This window comes from Mus caroli, unplaced genomic scaffold (genome assembly GCF_978045245.1).
Source record: "Mus caroli unplaced genomic scaffold, Mus_caroli_1 scaffold_11, whole genome shotgun sequence".
Classification (NCBI taxonomy): Eukaryota; Metazoa; Chordata; class Mammalia; order Rodentia; family Muridae; genus Mus; species Mus caroli.
Window position 1 is genome coordinate 37,714,882 of NW_028227266.1, and position 16,298 is coordinate 37,731,179.

At 38.8% G+C, this 16,298-nt stretch overlaps 1 protein-coding gene across 1 annotated transcript; it reads left to right on the plus strand.

The window, feature by feature from the left end:
- The first annotated feature begins 15,365 nt into the window (after positions 1 to 15,365).
- Positions 15,366 to 16,298, plus strand: LOC110302556 (olfactory receptor 8D1-like). Its single transcript, XM_021173363.2, has one exon. The coding sequence runs from the start codon at positions 15,366 to 15,368 to the stop codon at positions 16,296 to 16,298; it is 933 nt and encodes a 310-aa protein (XP_021029022.1).

The following is a 16,298-nucleotide window of genomic DNA, read 5'->3' on the forward strand; positions in this document are numbered from 1 at the left end:
ATCTATTTGCTAACCTCTTCCAATCTAGCCACATACCTTTACCTCTGATAAACACCATTCTAACTTCAGTTTCTATATAGTCAAATAAGTGATATACTGTTGTGTTCAATTTTCACAACAAAAAATAAAATACCTTCCTATACATCATAAATAAATAATTAAAAAATTTAAATATTATGAGTACCAGACATGGTACATTAAAGCTGAAAATTGAGCATAGTTGCATACAGTCATGTAAATAAATGTCACAGAAATCTCAGTGAGCTTGGCAGGTAGAGGTGGGCAGATCTCTAAGAGTTCAAGGTGAGCGTAGTCTAAAATGTGAGTTACAGGAAACCAGGGATGTTACACAGAGAAACTCTTCTCAGAGGGGCGGAGGGAGTGGCAAATTATAATGGGCTTATAATGAAAGTAGAAGAAATTTTTTATGAAGTAAAACTGATATAATGTCAATCAATGTGTCAGGGGATAGATCTCAGAGATTAAACAGTTTCTTAATATGTTCCAGAACTTGACCTCATTTTCCAGCATGAAAAATAAATCAGACTTCTGGAGAAGAAATGGACATGGGTGCCACATATTCTGGTAGAGTCAGTTTGACAAAGCAAAAGCTTGGAAGCTGTTTCATGAAGCAAAAAGAGTTTCAAGGAAGCTCTTTTTCTGGAGTCTGGCACTCTCTCTAATTTATCTAAACCATAAATTAATGTTCCACTCCCGCGTTAGTCTAGTGTATGAATCCACGTGCTCTCTATTTAGTATTACCTTATTATTACCTATTTAGTATTACCTTTTAAGATTGAATTCTGACATAGCTAAAGCCTCTCCCAGTGTTCCAAGATCCCAGATTACAGCAAGGAGTTTAACCTATTCAGTAACTAATTAAGCACTACAATAAAGCAGAGCCATTAACTCAATTGGTCTGCAGAAAGAGCCTGGGAATCTCACTGAGATAGAAATCTTTACTACAGGCTACATTCCATGCCAAGAGCAAGTTGATATATTATCCTGATAAATGGGGATTCTCCAGACAAGATAAGATTTTACAAGGCCTAGGAATTTTAGGGGTCCGTGACACTACATTATTCTTGAGGCCTGTCAAGAGTTAAAACCCCCTGGTGCTATTAACACTAAAGTGTGAAGTTCTTGCCTGGCACTAGGCTGATCCTAGGCAGGGCTGCTAATCTCTATTGTAAACATTTATCTAGTTTCTGCAAACTTCATTCTCTTGTATCTGGTAAATTTCAGTGTACCTTGTCTTGTTGTGATTTGTAGTTCCTGATAATTCGCTGTATTATATAATAGTCTAATGCTCGACCAGACATTACATTCAGATTCAACACCTCTCTTGTGTGTGTCTGTTTGTCAATTCCTACACTTTGCCCATCTGCTCGAGAGAACCCATTCCACGCAGACACAGGGGCCCAGAGGGTCTGCGGCACATGGAATAAACTTCTATAGAAACAGAATTTTTTTTTTACTGTGACTATCAATCTATAAATATTTTCTTCATCAAAGAGTTATACCTTTTGTTACATGTAAAGTTTAATTTACAAAAACTTAAATTTTCCTAAATTATGAATTAGGATCACATGGAATGTGTGGGTGTCCTCAAAATGAAAAAATCTAGACTGTTCAAAGTGACTGTAATCTTCCTAACATTGGTTCCACATAAAACATTCTCTTTATATTGATTATTGTAAAATTGATTTTTTTATTTTATTTCATTTTTTAGCCTATTTATAATTATTAAGCCTCATAATCTCTCTACTGGACAATTATGAATCATGCTGACAGAATTATACAAGATCCTGTAGCCAAGTGGTTTATTTAATCAGTGCATTGGCCTTCCGGCTATAGACCTGTTTCCCATAGAGCTCGGCTGGCTCAACTGATGGATATCATCTTTTAGTGTCCTAAGAATGTTGTCATTTTAAAAAAATAGCATTCTGTTCCTGTGAATCAGCTTAATAGGCTGAGCTGCTGTCAAGTCTGTTCCCAAGAGAAAAAGTTCCTGTCGGTGAGCAGACAGAATGAGAACTCTAAAGCTGTAGGATGGGATCAGAGCCTAGCCTGTCACTAACAGGGTCTTGAACTCATGCTTACAGCCTTTGTAATAGTCTCCTATGCCTCTCCTAAAAAGGACTAACCTAGCTATGGTATAGTATTACTCCAAAATTACCCTGATGGAGCTGGGAGAAAGAAAGGCTGCACTGTCTATAGTGAAGTGATATCCAATGCAAGCCCTTCAAACCCAGGTCCTACAGACTTTGTTTCTGACTTTTCACTAAAGTAACTCAAACAGAAGCTGAGCATGCAGAGGAGAGACCATAGGTGAGTCTTCCTGCAGCTTTGGAAATGCTCACTTTATATTCTGCTTTCTAGTACGCATGCAATATTCTGTATAAAATCACTGCTTTTACCATTACTTTTTGTTTCTTTCTTTCTGCTGTTATTCTTTTCTTTAAGACAGGATCTCACCGTTTAGGTCATGGTGGTTTGAACTAGTGACAGTAGGACTTCAGCCTCTGAATACTATAATTACAGGTCTAAGCCTACCATACCTACCAGCCAAAAAATATATAATAAGTGTTTTTGTTTGTTTGTTTCTTGATATGCACTTGTGCTTGCATGTGTGTATACATGAGTATGTGTGCCTGTGTGTGTGTGAGAGAGAGAGAGAGAGAGAGAGAGAGAGAAAGAGAGCACATGTGTGTGCACAAACATCATTTTCAGGAATCAGTTCTCTCTGACTATATGGAGGAAGGTTCTCTCTTGATGCTTTACTCCTGAGTTGCATACTCCAGGTTAACTGTTCATGGACTTCCAGGCAAGTATACTCTCTCTTCAACCCATTTCACCACTATAGGAATGGTGAACTACAGATGCAGGCTGTCATCTGCAAGACTCCATTGGAGAGAATTAATTTTCCCTTTGAAAGCATTTGTCAATTGGAGACAGATTCTAAGTTATGGATGGGATTCATTCTAGTTCCCCTCTGCATGTGTCTTAGACCTGTACAGGCCTTGTGTTTTCTTGTGTGTGTGCATGTTTGTTTTTAAATTAATTATTTTTTCATACAATATATTTTATCATATTTTTCTCCTTCCCTACCTCCTTCTAGGACCTTCCAGAAAGATTTCCCAAACCAATATGGAACGGTGCTGGGCCCACCATTTGAGAACTTCTATATAGTTTTCTTTCCATCTATGTTTAAGGGCCTTTTATGTTTAGGGAAGACTAATATTTGTCAGTAAATAAGTCTGGAGGCAAGCTTCCCTGTCTCCCACTTAGCTAGCAATCCTTAAGATAATAATAATAATAATAATAATAATAATAATAATAATAATAAATCAAACTTCCTCCAGCAGGGCCCTGTAGCCTGCCTATAGTGTCTTGAGCATGACACTATGCAGAGGAAGGTAAACTGTTCTGGTTGCTTATTGGCTGCTAGAATTTCTATTACCTGTATGTGTTGGATGTTCCCATCATTTCTCTTCCTTTACTCATTTGTGTGAGTCTTCATAATTCTAAATATGGATTCTTCATATGTATATAAGGTTCAATTGTTTTCCAGCTAATATTTGTTTTTATGCATGATGGATGTTGTTGCATAGATTCTTACATAGCTATTATTTTAATCATCTTCTTTAAAAATCATTCTTATTTGAGATCACTATGGTCCATGCCATTTAATTTTTATATTGTAATCATTATTAACATTATAAACAGCAATGGGGAAAGAACTAATGGTACAGTTCAATGAGTTTAGATAACTATATTTGCCTAAGAACCTAACCAGCCTATCCATCACAGAGCAAAGGGGCAAGCTTGCTTCAGGGACCAAGTCTAACTCAAAGAGAGTTTGATACAATTCGTGAGCAAAAATTTCTTTATAAATTTCAAATATTTTAAGGATAAAAATATATATATAAATATATAAAATAAACATCGAATTCAAATTTCAGTGTTCACAACTAGAATTTTACCCAATACAGCCACACATCTTCATTACAATACCATTTTAAGCTGTTGTCTTTAATCGTTGACAATTGACTGACTACAACAGAGACCTTGTGATCTATTCAAACTAATATTTTTCTATATGGTCCTTTATAGAACAATGTCAGCTGATTCCTTATATACACCCTTGTAAGTCTTTCTGTGTTTTATCTAAGTATATGTGTTTTATCCAAAGAGAAAAACAGTATGAATACTGTTTTTATAGAGTCATTCTTGAGATAAGTTGCATCACATTGAATGTGCAGATGGTTCTTCTGATAAGCCCAAACCTTAATATGATTTTCAAAGTGGAAAATGCTGTGTGTTGAAAATCCATTTAACATCCCTATACTACAAAATGGCAATAGCTAGCCTAGCTTATCTTAAACATGCTCTGAAAATTTGAATTAATTTGTACTTGAGGGAAAATCATCTAACACCAAGATTATTTTATATTAAAACATTAAACATATCAAGGAAGTGATTGCATTCCATGTCCCTGTGAAGCAGAAAGCATAATACTGACAGAGTGTGAGCTGTTTGTACTTGTGATCACATGGCTGACTGGGAGCTCCAGCTAACTGCTGTTGCCTAGCAACACAAAGAATGTTATAATGTTATTAGCTGAGGAGGATGTAAAATTCAATATTTGAAATAAAATTTCTAGTAAATGAACATTACCTTTGAGCCATGAAAAAGTAAAAATACTTTCAGTCAAATTATCAGAGAACTCTCTTATGTGTATGGTTCATTTGACAGACAAGAAGGTCAAAGGCATTTATTATCTATTGTAGGCTTTTTTTCTTTTCCATTTTATGTTACAAATGCAATAATAGCACACAAGTTTGTACATTTACTTGCGTGGGGCCTAAAGCATTTATACTCTGATGTGTAATTCTCAAGAGGTGCCACTGCTGCAAGATCTCTCTATTGTGTTTTGCATTTTCTTTGTGAATGCACAATGGTATCTCTTTGTGTTTAAAAATAGTCTCTTTTCATGAATACTGATGCTGAGAATAGCTTGTTTTGTTAATGTTTGTATACTCTTAATTTTAAAATGTATTCTATTACTATTTTGTGGTCTTTTTATAGTGCATTGTATTAATTACTTGCAATAAATGGCGTGAGCCCTTTATCAGACATGCTTGTTCTGTGTTTATATATGCATATTCTATTTTCTCAGCCATATCACATTGTGTTTTAAAGATGATGTCTTTTGATGATTAGAAATGTTAAATCTTAATAGATCATGCTTATCATTTCCTTGTATTCTGCTTAATAAAAATTTGCCTTCTTCCCAGATACAGTAATATTCCCTCCTAATTTTCTGTAATTGATTGATTGAGAGGGAGAGAGAGAGAGAGAGAGAGAGAGAGAGAGAGAGAGAGAGAGAGAGAGAGAGAGAAGAGACAGCACATGTGTGTGCACAAACATCATTTTCAGAGAGAGAGAGAGTTATAAGAGAATGGGGTCAAGTTCAACTTTTGAAGGCAAAAATCCATCCAAGCCATTCCAAGGACTGAAGTGTCATTTCGCACTATTAACATGTTGTACTTCCCCATTCATATATGTCCTTTCATTTTTGTTAGATGTTCTGGAATTTTCAGTGGAAAGGTTTTATCTATATATTTGTTAAAATGTATTTCTATAATGGAGGAGTTAGGGCATGGACATAAAGAGCTGAAGAGGTTTGCAACCCCATAGGAAAAACAACAATATCAACTAACCAAACCCCCCAGAGCTCCCAAGGACTAAACTACCAACCAGAGTACACATGGAGGGAACCATGGCTCCAGCTGCTTATGTAACAGAGGATTGTTTATCTGGCATCAGTGGGAGGGGAAGCCTTTGATCTGGGAAGGCTCGGTACCTCAGTCTAAGAAGATGCTAGGGCAGTGAGGCAGGAGTGGGTGAACTGATGGGGAGAAACTTTCATTTCAGGGAGAAAAAGGAAGAAGAGGGGATTTATGGAGGGGACACTGGGAAGAAGGATAACAATTAAAATTTTTAACATTTATTTCTAGGTATTCTGTGGGTTTGATGATATCTTGGTTTCTGTTCATATTTGCTGTGATAACATATTTAACCAAAATAATTTAAGGGAGAAAGGATTTTTGTCAATTTCACAGTTCAAGGATCAATTTTTTTAACTTAATTTTATTTGTAATTCATTTTTTACAATCCATATTCCATTCCCTGCCCCTGCACATCCACTCTCCAACTTCTCCACATCCCACACCTCCTCTCCACTCCACCCCATCTCCATGTGGATGCCTCCACTCCCCACCCTACCTGACCTCTAAACTCCCTGGGGCCTCCAGTCTCTTGAGGTTCCACAGACCTGGAAGACCTCTACTGTATGTGTGTTGGGAGTCTCATATCAGCTGGTATATGCTGTCTGTTTGGTGGTTCAGTGTTTAAAAGATCTCCGGGGTCAAGATTAATTAAGACTGCTGGTCCTCCTACAAAATCACCCTTCTCCTCACCTTCTTTCAGCCTTCCTTAATTCAACAACAGGGATTAGCTGCTGCTGTCCTTTGGTTGGGTGCAAATAACTGTATCTGACTCTTTTAGCTGTTGGTTGTTTCTTTCAGAGGGCAGTCATGATAGATCCCTTTCTGTGAGTGCTCCATACCCTCAGTAATAGTGTCAGGCCTTGGGACTTCCCCTTGACCTGGATCCCACTTTGGGCCTGTCCCTGGACCTTTTTTCCCCTCAGGTTCTTCTCCATTTTCATCTCTGTAATTCTTTCAAACAGGAACAATTATGGGTCAGAGGTCAGACTGTGGGATGCCAACTCCATCCCTCATTTGATGTTCTGTCTTCCTGTCTTCCTGCTTCCTGCCACTTATAGAGGTTCTCTCTCCCTACTGTCAGGCATTTCATATAAGGTCCCTCCCTGTGAGTCCTGGTAGTCTCTCACCTCCCAGGTTTCTGGTGCATTCTGGGTGTGTGTGGGGGGGGGGGGTGTTCCCCCAACCTCCTATTTCCTGAGATTTCCTGTTTACATTCTTTCTGCTGGCCCTTAGAGCTTCAGTTCTTTTTCCTCACCCAATACCAGATCAGGTTCCCCACTATGCCCCACTGCCCCCAACCCCATCTACTTTCCCTCCCAAGTCCCTCCCTCCCTCACCACTTGTAATTGCTTTCTTCTCTCTCCCAAGTGGGACTGAGGCATCCTCACTTGAGCACTTCAGCTTGTTGGGCCTTTTGAATTCTGTGGACTATATCTTGTGTATTCTGTATGGGTTGGAACTAGAAAATATCATCCTATGTGAGGTAACTCAGATCCAAATGGACATGCATGGTATGTATTCACTAATAAGTGGATATTAGCCCCCCCCCCAAAAAAAAAGGAAAGAAAGAGAGAGAGAGAGAGAAAGGAAGGAAGGAAGGAAGGAAGGAAGGAAGGAAGGAAGGAAGGAAGAAAGAAAGAAAGAAAGAAAGAAAGAAAGAAAGAAAGAAAGAAAGAAAGAAAGAAAGAAAGAAAGAAAGAAAGAAAGAAAGAAAGAAAGAAAGGGACAATCATTTTAGGCAAATTAAGGTGGCAGGAGCCTAAGGGAGCTGATCACAGAGTGTTACTCATCAGAAACAGAGCAACAGGGGAATGAATGCTTTTATCAGCTCAATCTCTCCATTGTAAACAGCCAAGACCCTAAACTCAGAGAGAGGGCCAGGTAGATAAGATGGTATAACCAAGATAACCCCCACAAGCATGCCCAAAGACCCATTTCTCATATATTTCTAGATTCTATCTAGTTGGTGGGTGACACTAGACTTCACAGATGCTATTGCATTGTGCTTAGTTGTATTTCCAATACATTTTTGTTGCATATTGAGAATTTAGCTCAACCATTGCTAAATCCATGAATTAAATTTAGCAGATTTTGCGGGGATGACTTTCAGTGTTTCATGTGAATAACAATGGCAATTATAAAATAGGATAATATTTATACTTAGTTTTTCCCTTACATCTAAAAATCCCTAATATCATATTGAATATGATTAGAAAAGTATACATGGTTGCTTTGGTGTAGTCATAAAATAACTCCAATGTTTCCTTATTAAGTATGATGCCAGTAGCTGGTATTTTTATCCTTCCTTTAATTGAAAAAAATCATTCTTTATTTAGTTAAAGTGTGGATCATGAATGAAAGTGGTAGTTTGAATACTACTTGGACTAGGTTTCTTAACACTATTATGTATTTTCTCCTTTTTACTCTGTTGATATCAATACCTTGAATATTTATAAACATTAAATTGAATGTTCAGTACCAATATACATCTTTTTTTAATTAGGTATTTATTTCATTACATTTCCAATGCTATCCCAAAAGTCCCCCACCCACTCTCCCACCCACCCACTCCCACTTCTTGGCCCTGGCATTACCCTGTATTGAGGCAGATAAAGTTTGCATGACCAATGGTCCTCTCTTTCCACTGATGGCCGAGTAGGCCATCTTCTGACACATATGCAGCTAGAGACACGAGCTCAGGGGGGTACTGGGTAGTTCATCATGTTGTTCCACCTATAGCGTTGCAGATCCCTTTAGCTCCTTGGTTACTTTCTCTAGCTCCTCCATTGGGGGCCCTGTGATCCATCCAATAGCTGACTGTGGGCATCCAATTCTGTGTTTGTGAGGCCCCTGCATAGTCTCACAAGAGACAGCTATATCTGGGCCCTTTCAGCAAAATCTTGCTAGTGTATGCAATGGTGTCAGCGTTTGGAGACTGATTATGGGATGGATCCCCGGATATGGCAGTCTCTAGATGATCCATTCTTTTGTCTCAGCTCCAAACTATGTCTCTGTAACTCCTTCCATGGGTGTTTTGTTTCCAATTCTGAGAAGGGACAAAGTGTCCATACTTTGGTCTTAGTTCTTCTTTAGTTTCACGTGTTTAGCAAATTGTATCTTATATCTAGGGTATTCTAAGTTTCTGGGCTAATATCCACTTATCAGTGAGTACATTTTGTGTGATTTCTTTTGTGATTGGGTTACCTCACTCAAGATGATGCCCTCCAGGTCCATCCATTTGCGTAGGAATTTCATAAATTCATTCTTTTTAATAGCTGAGTAGTACTCCATTGTGTAAATGCACCACATTTTCTGTATCCATTCCTCTGTTGAGGGGCATCTGGGTTCTTTCCAGCTTCTGGCTATTATAAATGAGGCTGCTATGAACATAGTGGAGCATGTGTCCTTCTTACCAGTTGGAACCTCTTCTGGATATATGCCCAGGAGAGGTATTGGGGGATCCTCCGGTAGTACTATGTCCAATTTTCTGAGGAACTGCCAGACTGATTTCCAGAGTGGTTGTACAAGCTTTCAATCCCACCAACAATGGAGGAATGTTCCTCTTTCTCCACATCCTCGCCAGCATCTGCTGTCACCTGAATTTTTGATCTTAGCCATTCTGACTGGTGTGAGGTGGAATCTCAGGGTTGATTTGATTTGCATTGACCTGATGATTAACAGCAATGGCTTGTGCTGTAAAATTGAGAATCGACAAATGGAACCTCATAAAATTGCAAAGCTTCTGCAAGGCAAAAGACACCGTCAATAAGACAAAAAGACCACCAACAGATTGGGAAAGGATCTTTATCTATCCTAAATCAGATAGGGGACTAATATCCAATATATATAAAGAACTCAAGAAGGTGGACTCCAGAAAATCGAATAACCCCATTAAAAAATGGGGCTTAGAACTGAACAAAGAATTCTCACCTGAGGAATACCGAATGGCAGAGAAGCACCTAAAAAAATGTTCAACATCCTTAATCATCAGGGAAATGCAACTCAAAACAACCCTGAGATTCCACCTCACACCAGTTAGAATGGCTAAGATCAAAAATTCAGGTGACAGCAGATGCTGGTGAGGATGTGGAGAAAGAGGAACACTCCTTCATTGTTGGTGGGATTGCAAGCTTGTACAACCACTCTGGAAATCAGTCTGGTGGTTCCTCAGAAAATTGGACATAGTACTACCTGAAAAATGCAGAGGCGGATGCTCACAGCCAACCATTGGACTGAGCACAAGGTCCTGGATGGAGGAGTTGGAGAAGGGATTAAAGGAGCTTGGGGGGTTTCAGCCCCATGGACGGAGCAATAGTCAACCAGAGAGACCACCTGGAGCTCCTGGGGACTGGCCCACCAACCAAAGAACTGGCCCACATTGACGGACCCATGGCTCTGGCTGAATATGTGGCAGAGGATGTCCTTGTTGGACGTCAGTGGGAGAAGAGGCCCTTGGGCCTGAGGGTGCCCATGCCCCAGTGTAAAGGAATGCCAGGGAGTGAAGATGGGTGTGGGTCAGTTGGTAGGAAAGCACCCTCATAGAGGCAGGTTTAGGAGCCATGGGATAGGGTGTTTCTGAAGGGGAGACCTGGAAAGGGGGAAAGATTTGAAATGTAAATAAAGAAATTTTTAAAAAGAAAAGAAATGAAAAACTTTTAATTAAGAAATGAACAAGAAACTCAAAATGGTTCAGAAGATTGGCAAGGAACAGCTCAGAAGTTCACGTTAGGTCTGAACTGAAAGTCACATGTCCATGTATTCTTTCCATAGGCATACATTTGAGTAAATTTAAATCCCAGGATCTATCATTTAGTCATAGAAATTAAATACGCCACATTTTCTTTCTCATCATATATAATATTTCAAAGCACCAAGTTGACTGAAAATAAAATGAGACACTCCCAAAATTTGGAAGTAGCAAAGTGGGCTGAAATGAAGAAAACTTAGAAAACGAAGAACAGATGCTTAATGTTGGTTTTGATAAAGCAACTTGATCATCCAAAAGGTTTGAAAAGTTTTGTATTCATATTGGAGGCAATAAATGTGTTCAAAATACATGATATACTTGAAAGAAATTGGCTACATTTTACTCAATATTATGCTCAATGAATATACATCATTAAATATTGACAAACACTTGGTATTTATTATTAGCTCATTATTAATATCCCCAACACTCATGGGGGGGAAGGGAGTTTCTTTGTTTTAGGATCCTGAGGGATTATGAGTATGGCTGTTTCTATATTGCTAGCAGGTATAGATTTAATAATTATTTTCCCTTTAGAGTCCAACTCCTGGCATGACAAGCCCCTAAGGATAACAGTGGTTCACAGTTATCTTCTCTGGTCCAAATAGATCTGGATAGGATTTTCTCACAATAAGAGAAGATCAGTATGCTATAAGATCGCTTTTCTCACTCTACTTAGTTAAGTCCTCTTATTCTTAAGCCAAATCCATGAAATTTTATGCCAAATCTACTCCACTATGTGTTTCAGGATCTGGAAGACATTGGAACCAGTATTTGATCACCAAGTTATTTGATAATTGTGTGTGTGTTTGCATGCATACACTCCATGAAACTAAAATTAAAATCATATATGACCAGCTACCCCTTCCCTGCTGATAATATTCAGGTGAGTCATAGTTTTGATAAGATATTGTAGTTAAAATTTAGCTTTGAAAGATGCTTAGGCATTCTTGATATCTATCCTGATGAAACTATTGTTTATGTCCAGTGGAGGACGCAGCACACATGCTTCAAGACAGAGAGCAGAAAGTAGAGTGCATACAGAACACTGCTCCCATGGGCTCTGAATCTGTCCTAATCTCAAACCCTTTGCTTTCTTCCCCATTACAACCACATTTGTGCTAATATTTATTATCAGCAGTGGCGTTTACAGCATGCTCTTGGGGTGCACTAGCACACATACTGCAGGGCTTTGTCAGGTAGTGGATCCCTTTAACTAAACAGAAACTGACATTAACTTGCATATTCTATATTTCCAGAGAAGAACTTAGTCAGTCTTTAAACTAACGCAAATATTACTAACTCTTAGCACACTTGAACTATTATTAAAGGTCAGAAAGGTCACCCTTCTCTACTTATAATTAAGAATTCAGATTTCTTAAAAGCGATCTTACAAAAGAGCATGGCATTCCCGACATTGTCTAAGACCCGTTTACTCCATAGGGTTTTCCTAACTCTACCTTTCTCCCTTGATTGTAGTTCTTATATCAAATCATGGATATTTTAAGTAAAACTACTAAAGCATTTTAAGCCTTGACCATTACCCTGACCCTCCTCTCTCCTTCTTCAAACATCTGCATTTCCCAGAATTACCATTATCAATGTTACAAATTTATTAAAAAATGCAAATGATCTTTGTATCTAATACCCTGTCAGGAAGAAAATGTTAAAATCATCTGTGTCCATGGCACAGTCTACAAGAAAGTATATTTTAAATACTTACAGAAGCATTAAATTTTGGATATAGTATTCATTCATGCTTACTCTTTAAATCAAGAAAGGAAATATAAAAATAAAAAAATGGTTAAACCAATAAAAGCAAAGACAAAGAAAATATAAGAGTATTTTGTACATTATTTGAATATTGTGAGACTAGTCCGGGTGTGTGTGGAAGTCAATACATAGAAAGACCCTGCCCAAAGAGCAGGAAAAGAGCACATCACTGTCAGCACAGGGCATCCTCCTCAGCTATGCCAGCACAGGGCATCCTCCTCAGCTATGTCAGCACAGGGCATCCTCCTCAGCTATGTCAGCACAGGGCATCCTCCTCAGCTATGTCATCACAGGGTATCCTCCTCAGCTATATCAGCACAGGGCATCCTCCTCAGCTATACCACACATTACAAAAAATGCCCAGACTATTGCTCTAGACATACAGCAATGAGGAGCAATTCAAGAGGGTAATATGTAAAACAATTAGTAGAAAAGAGAGAAGAGGCTTGAAGCAGGCTTAATGTCCAGCAGAACTCCTGGTAATGACAGTGGAAACCACTACCAAAATGTTATTCATAGTTTAATGTCTTCCTAACACTGTTGTAATATCTCTATCCAGTATCTTAGCACTCAACTTGTTCTGATGACTCAGAAGACCACATTCCAGGCAAATACCATTCCTAAGTTCTAAACTCATATAGTTTCCTACTCAACATGTCCATTCAGTCCAGTAGTTGGCATCAAACTGGGTAGGTGCAAAGAAAAAAACTTACCTCCTAACTCCGCCTTCCTGTTGGGCTTCTCAAGGGCTCACAAGCCATAGATAGCATCCTTATCAAATGGACCTCACTCTTTTTCTGGTTTACTATCTCTACATTAGTAGTGTGCCCAGCCACATGTATCTACACAACAATACCTCCATGTGAGTCCCTGGACATACTTCTCTGTGACGCTGCCACAATGACTGCTCTTGACAGAATAAGCAGAGCCCTAAGAGATCATTGTGAAAATGTAACAGAAAGTGAAATGCACTACCATAGCCAACTACCCCCACAGCAGCTCAGCACAGCTAGAATAAAATTTAGGACTTTTATTTGCTTGCTTTTTTGAGAGCAGGGCTGTGTTTCATTTAATATTGCAATTCTGAAGTGTAGAAAGCCTCTCAGTTGTCTTGGGTGAACAAATGAGTGGAACATTGCAAAAGCTACAAGTTGCACAAATAAATTTTCTCTGTAGGTTTACACAAGAGAAGTGACATCTTCAGCACTACAGGGAGGGGAGGTGACCATGACTGAAACTGGATCCATTTCCTTGTGACTTTAAATCTTAAGTCTATTACCAGCAACATCATCAAAATATGGTAACACAAGACAGTATAGAATAGTAATTACTATTCTATACTGTTCAAGGTAGACTTGAACTATGGAAGAGTCAAAACAAAAGAAATTTCTTGAAATCACAAGTTACCTGGTGGCTGAAATTTTTTAAGTTCCTTGAGGAAATGCAAACTATTTTGTGATAATAGGGTGGGCATGAGAATGTGAAGATAGGAATACTTCCAAAAGAGAAAAATAAAATCTCTAAAACATTAGTTAGCTTTCTTTGCCAGAGATCAGTACTTAAGAAGTTTTAGGGAATAAGGCTATTCACCTAATTGCTTAGTATTATTTCTCATTGGCCATCATTTCTACAGTATTCCACTGGTCCAAACCTAGTCTTAGTAATTCAGTTATATTTTATCTCAGTCTTTGTAACCAGAGATCTGTTTTCTCATGATTTTACTTATTCATTTCAAAGAGAAAGTATTTCATTTCATATACCTTTCTGAAACTGAAGATGTTTGCATACTTTGGTGGGTCGCCACTGTCCTAGAACAAGTTTCTATTGTAAAACACAAGGGACTTTCACCACAGGTTAACCTCGGCATGTAAATGTCCGTGTGTGTTGTCTACTGCCATTCCCTCCCTCACACCTTATGGTGATTTAACATCAATGTACTCTTATTTAAACAAATGAGACCAAGGTGCTTTTAGTATTAGTAAAGTGTCCAAAAGACTTTTATAATGCTGCCCTAGATCACAAGAAAAACAAATTTAGAGGAAATTTTCAAGAAGTAGAAATAATGAGGATAATGCAGAAGTTACCATTCATTTTGTGGTCAGACTGAGAAGGAAACTGTTGTGGGGTAGGAATATTTTTGTTGTTAAATGAAATAGGCAAATACATCAGACCTGACCTTAACATTCACTAGGAAACTTGGAAAAAAATCTCTATAATCACATGTAAAGTGGGTAAAATAATGTTACCTTTAAGCAGAACCAATGTCCTCTAATTTCTTGACTGTAAAGCAGACAGCTCTCTCCTGTGTGGCTCTGCAGCCTTCATCCCATACATGGACCTTCAATGCTCTGCCTCCTGCAGGAGCATCTATGTTCTGGGAGTTTTCTTTTCCCTTTCCCACTTTCCTTCAGCACGTGACAACAGGGCTCCGCTTACAGTACCTTCTAACCACCATTTCCAAAAGGGCTTTATTCTTCTCACATCTCTGTGACTCATGGGTAGCAGCAAGAGAAATCAAATTCAAGACCAGAAATGCAGGAGGGAGGCAGAAGGCTTAGACAGAAACAAAGCTCTTGTGATCAGTGTCAGGGACTCAGAGATGGAAGTAGAGGGGAAACTCAAGGGAAGTTCAAGGTCCAAATCATCAGAAACGACAGCTGGTGCAGACAGAAGCTACTAAATGGAAGAACCTCTCTGGGCAGGTGCTCCTGCAACGTGCTTAAATAATAGTTGTTCTTCTCTTACAGGAAGAGTCAGAGTTCCTGGAGCTTCATTTGCAGAGACAACATGAATCTCACATTGCAGTGCCACAAGAGGATAGTAAAACAGAAACCCAGTGAGTTTCACTTCTCAAGGCATGTAATCAACATGTAACCAAATGGAATGTAATCTTGATGATAGCTGGTGTTCAAGCAGTACTATTAGTATGTTGAATTTTGGCTCTATTGAAAACTAAGTCATTTGCCAATTTTCAAACTGCTAAATACTACCAACTGATAATATTTGCCTCTCTCCATTGAACCACTCAACTCATCACATCTGGGAGAAGAATGAGCGCAGGAAATCACTCTGAAGCATCCTTATTTGTCCTTGAGGGGTTAACAGACCAGCCAGGGCTCCAGATCCCACTTTTCTCCCTGTTTCTGTTGATCTATTTGGTCTCCATGGCAGGAAACTTGGGCTTAGTCTTTTTAATCAGAATTAGCTCTCAGCTTCACACGCCCATGTATCATTTCCTCAGTAACTTGTCCTTTATAGATCTCTGCTACTCCTCTGTAATAATCCCCAAGATGTTGGTGAACTTTGTATCAGAAAAGAATTTTACAGCCTTTCCTGAATGCATGGCCCAGCTCTTTCTGTTCTCTTTCTTCGGTATTGATGACTCCTACATGCTAACAGCCATGGCATATGATCGTTACGTTGCCATCTGCAACCCCTTGCTCTATAATGTCACTATGTCTCACAGGGTCTGCATGCTACTGTCCACTGCTGTGTATGCTATGGGAGCCTTTGGGGCCACAGTTCATACCAGCTACATATCCAGTCGTTCCTTCTGTGGAACTAATGTCATTCACCATTACTTCTGTGACATCCTCCCTCTTATAAATATAGCTTGCTCTAGAGACTATACCAAGGAGTTTTGGGTGATGATACTTGTTGGATTTAATGTTTTTGCAAGTGTGTTTTCCATCTTCATCTCTTACGCCTTCATCCTTGCCAGCATTCTGCGAATACGCTCAGCTGATGGCAGGTCTAAAGCTTTCAGTACCTGCAGTTCCCATCTTGCAGCTGTTGGAGTCTTCTATGGCTCCATTATCTTCATGTATTTTAAACCATCTACAGGTAACACAATCCAGGAGAAAGTGGCTTCTGTCTTTTACACCACAGTGATTCCCATGCTTAATCCCCTTATATATAGCCTTAGGAACAAAGATGTCAAAGAAGCCATTAAAAAGGCTCTGAATAGTGGGCTGTTCTCTTAG

Bases quoted from the DNA above. Each gene is read 5' to 3' on its own strand.
- LOC110302556 (XM_021173363.2), top strand. From the start codon at position 15,366: ATGAGCGCAGGAAATCACTCTGAAGCATCCTTATTTGTCCTTGAGGGG.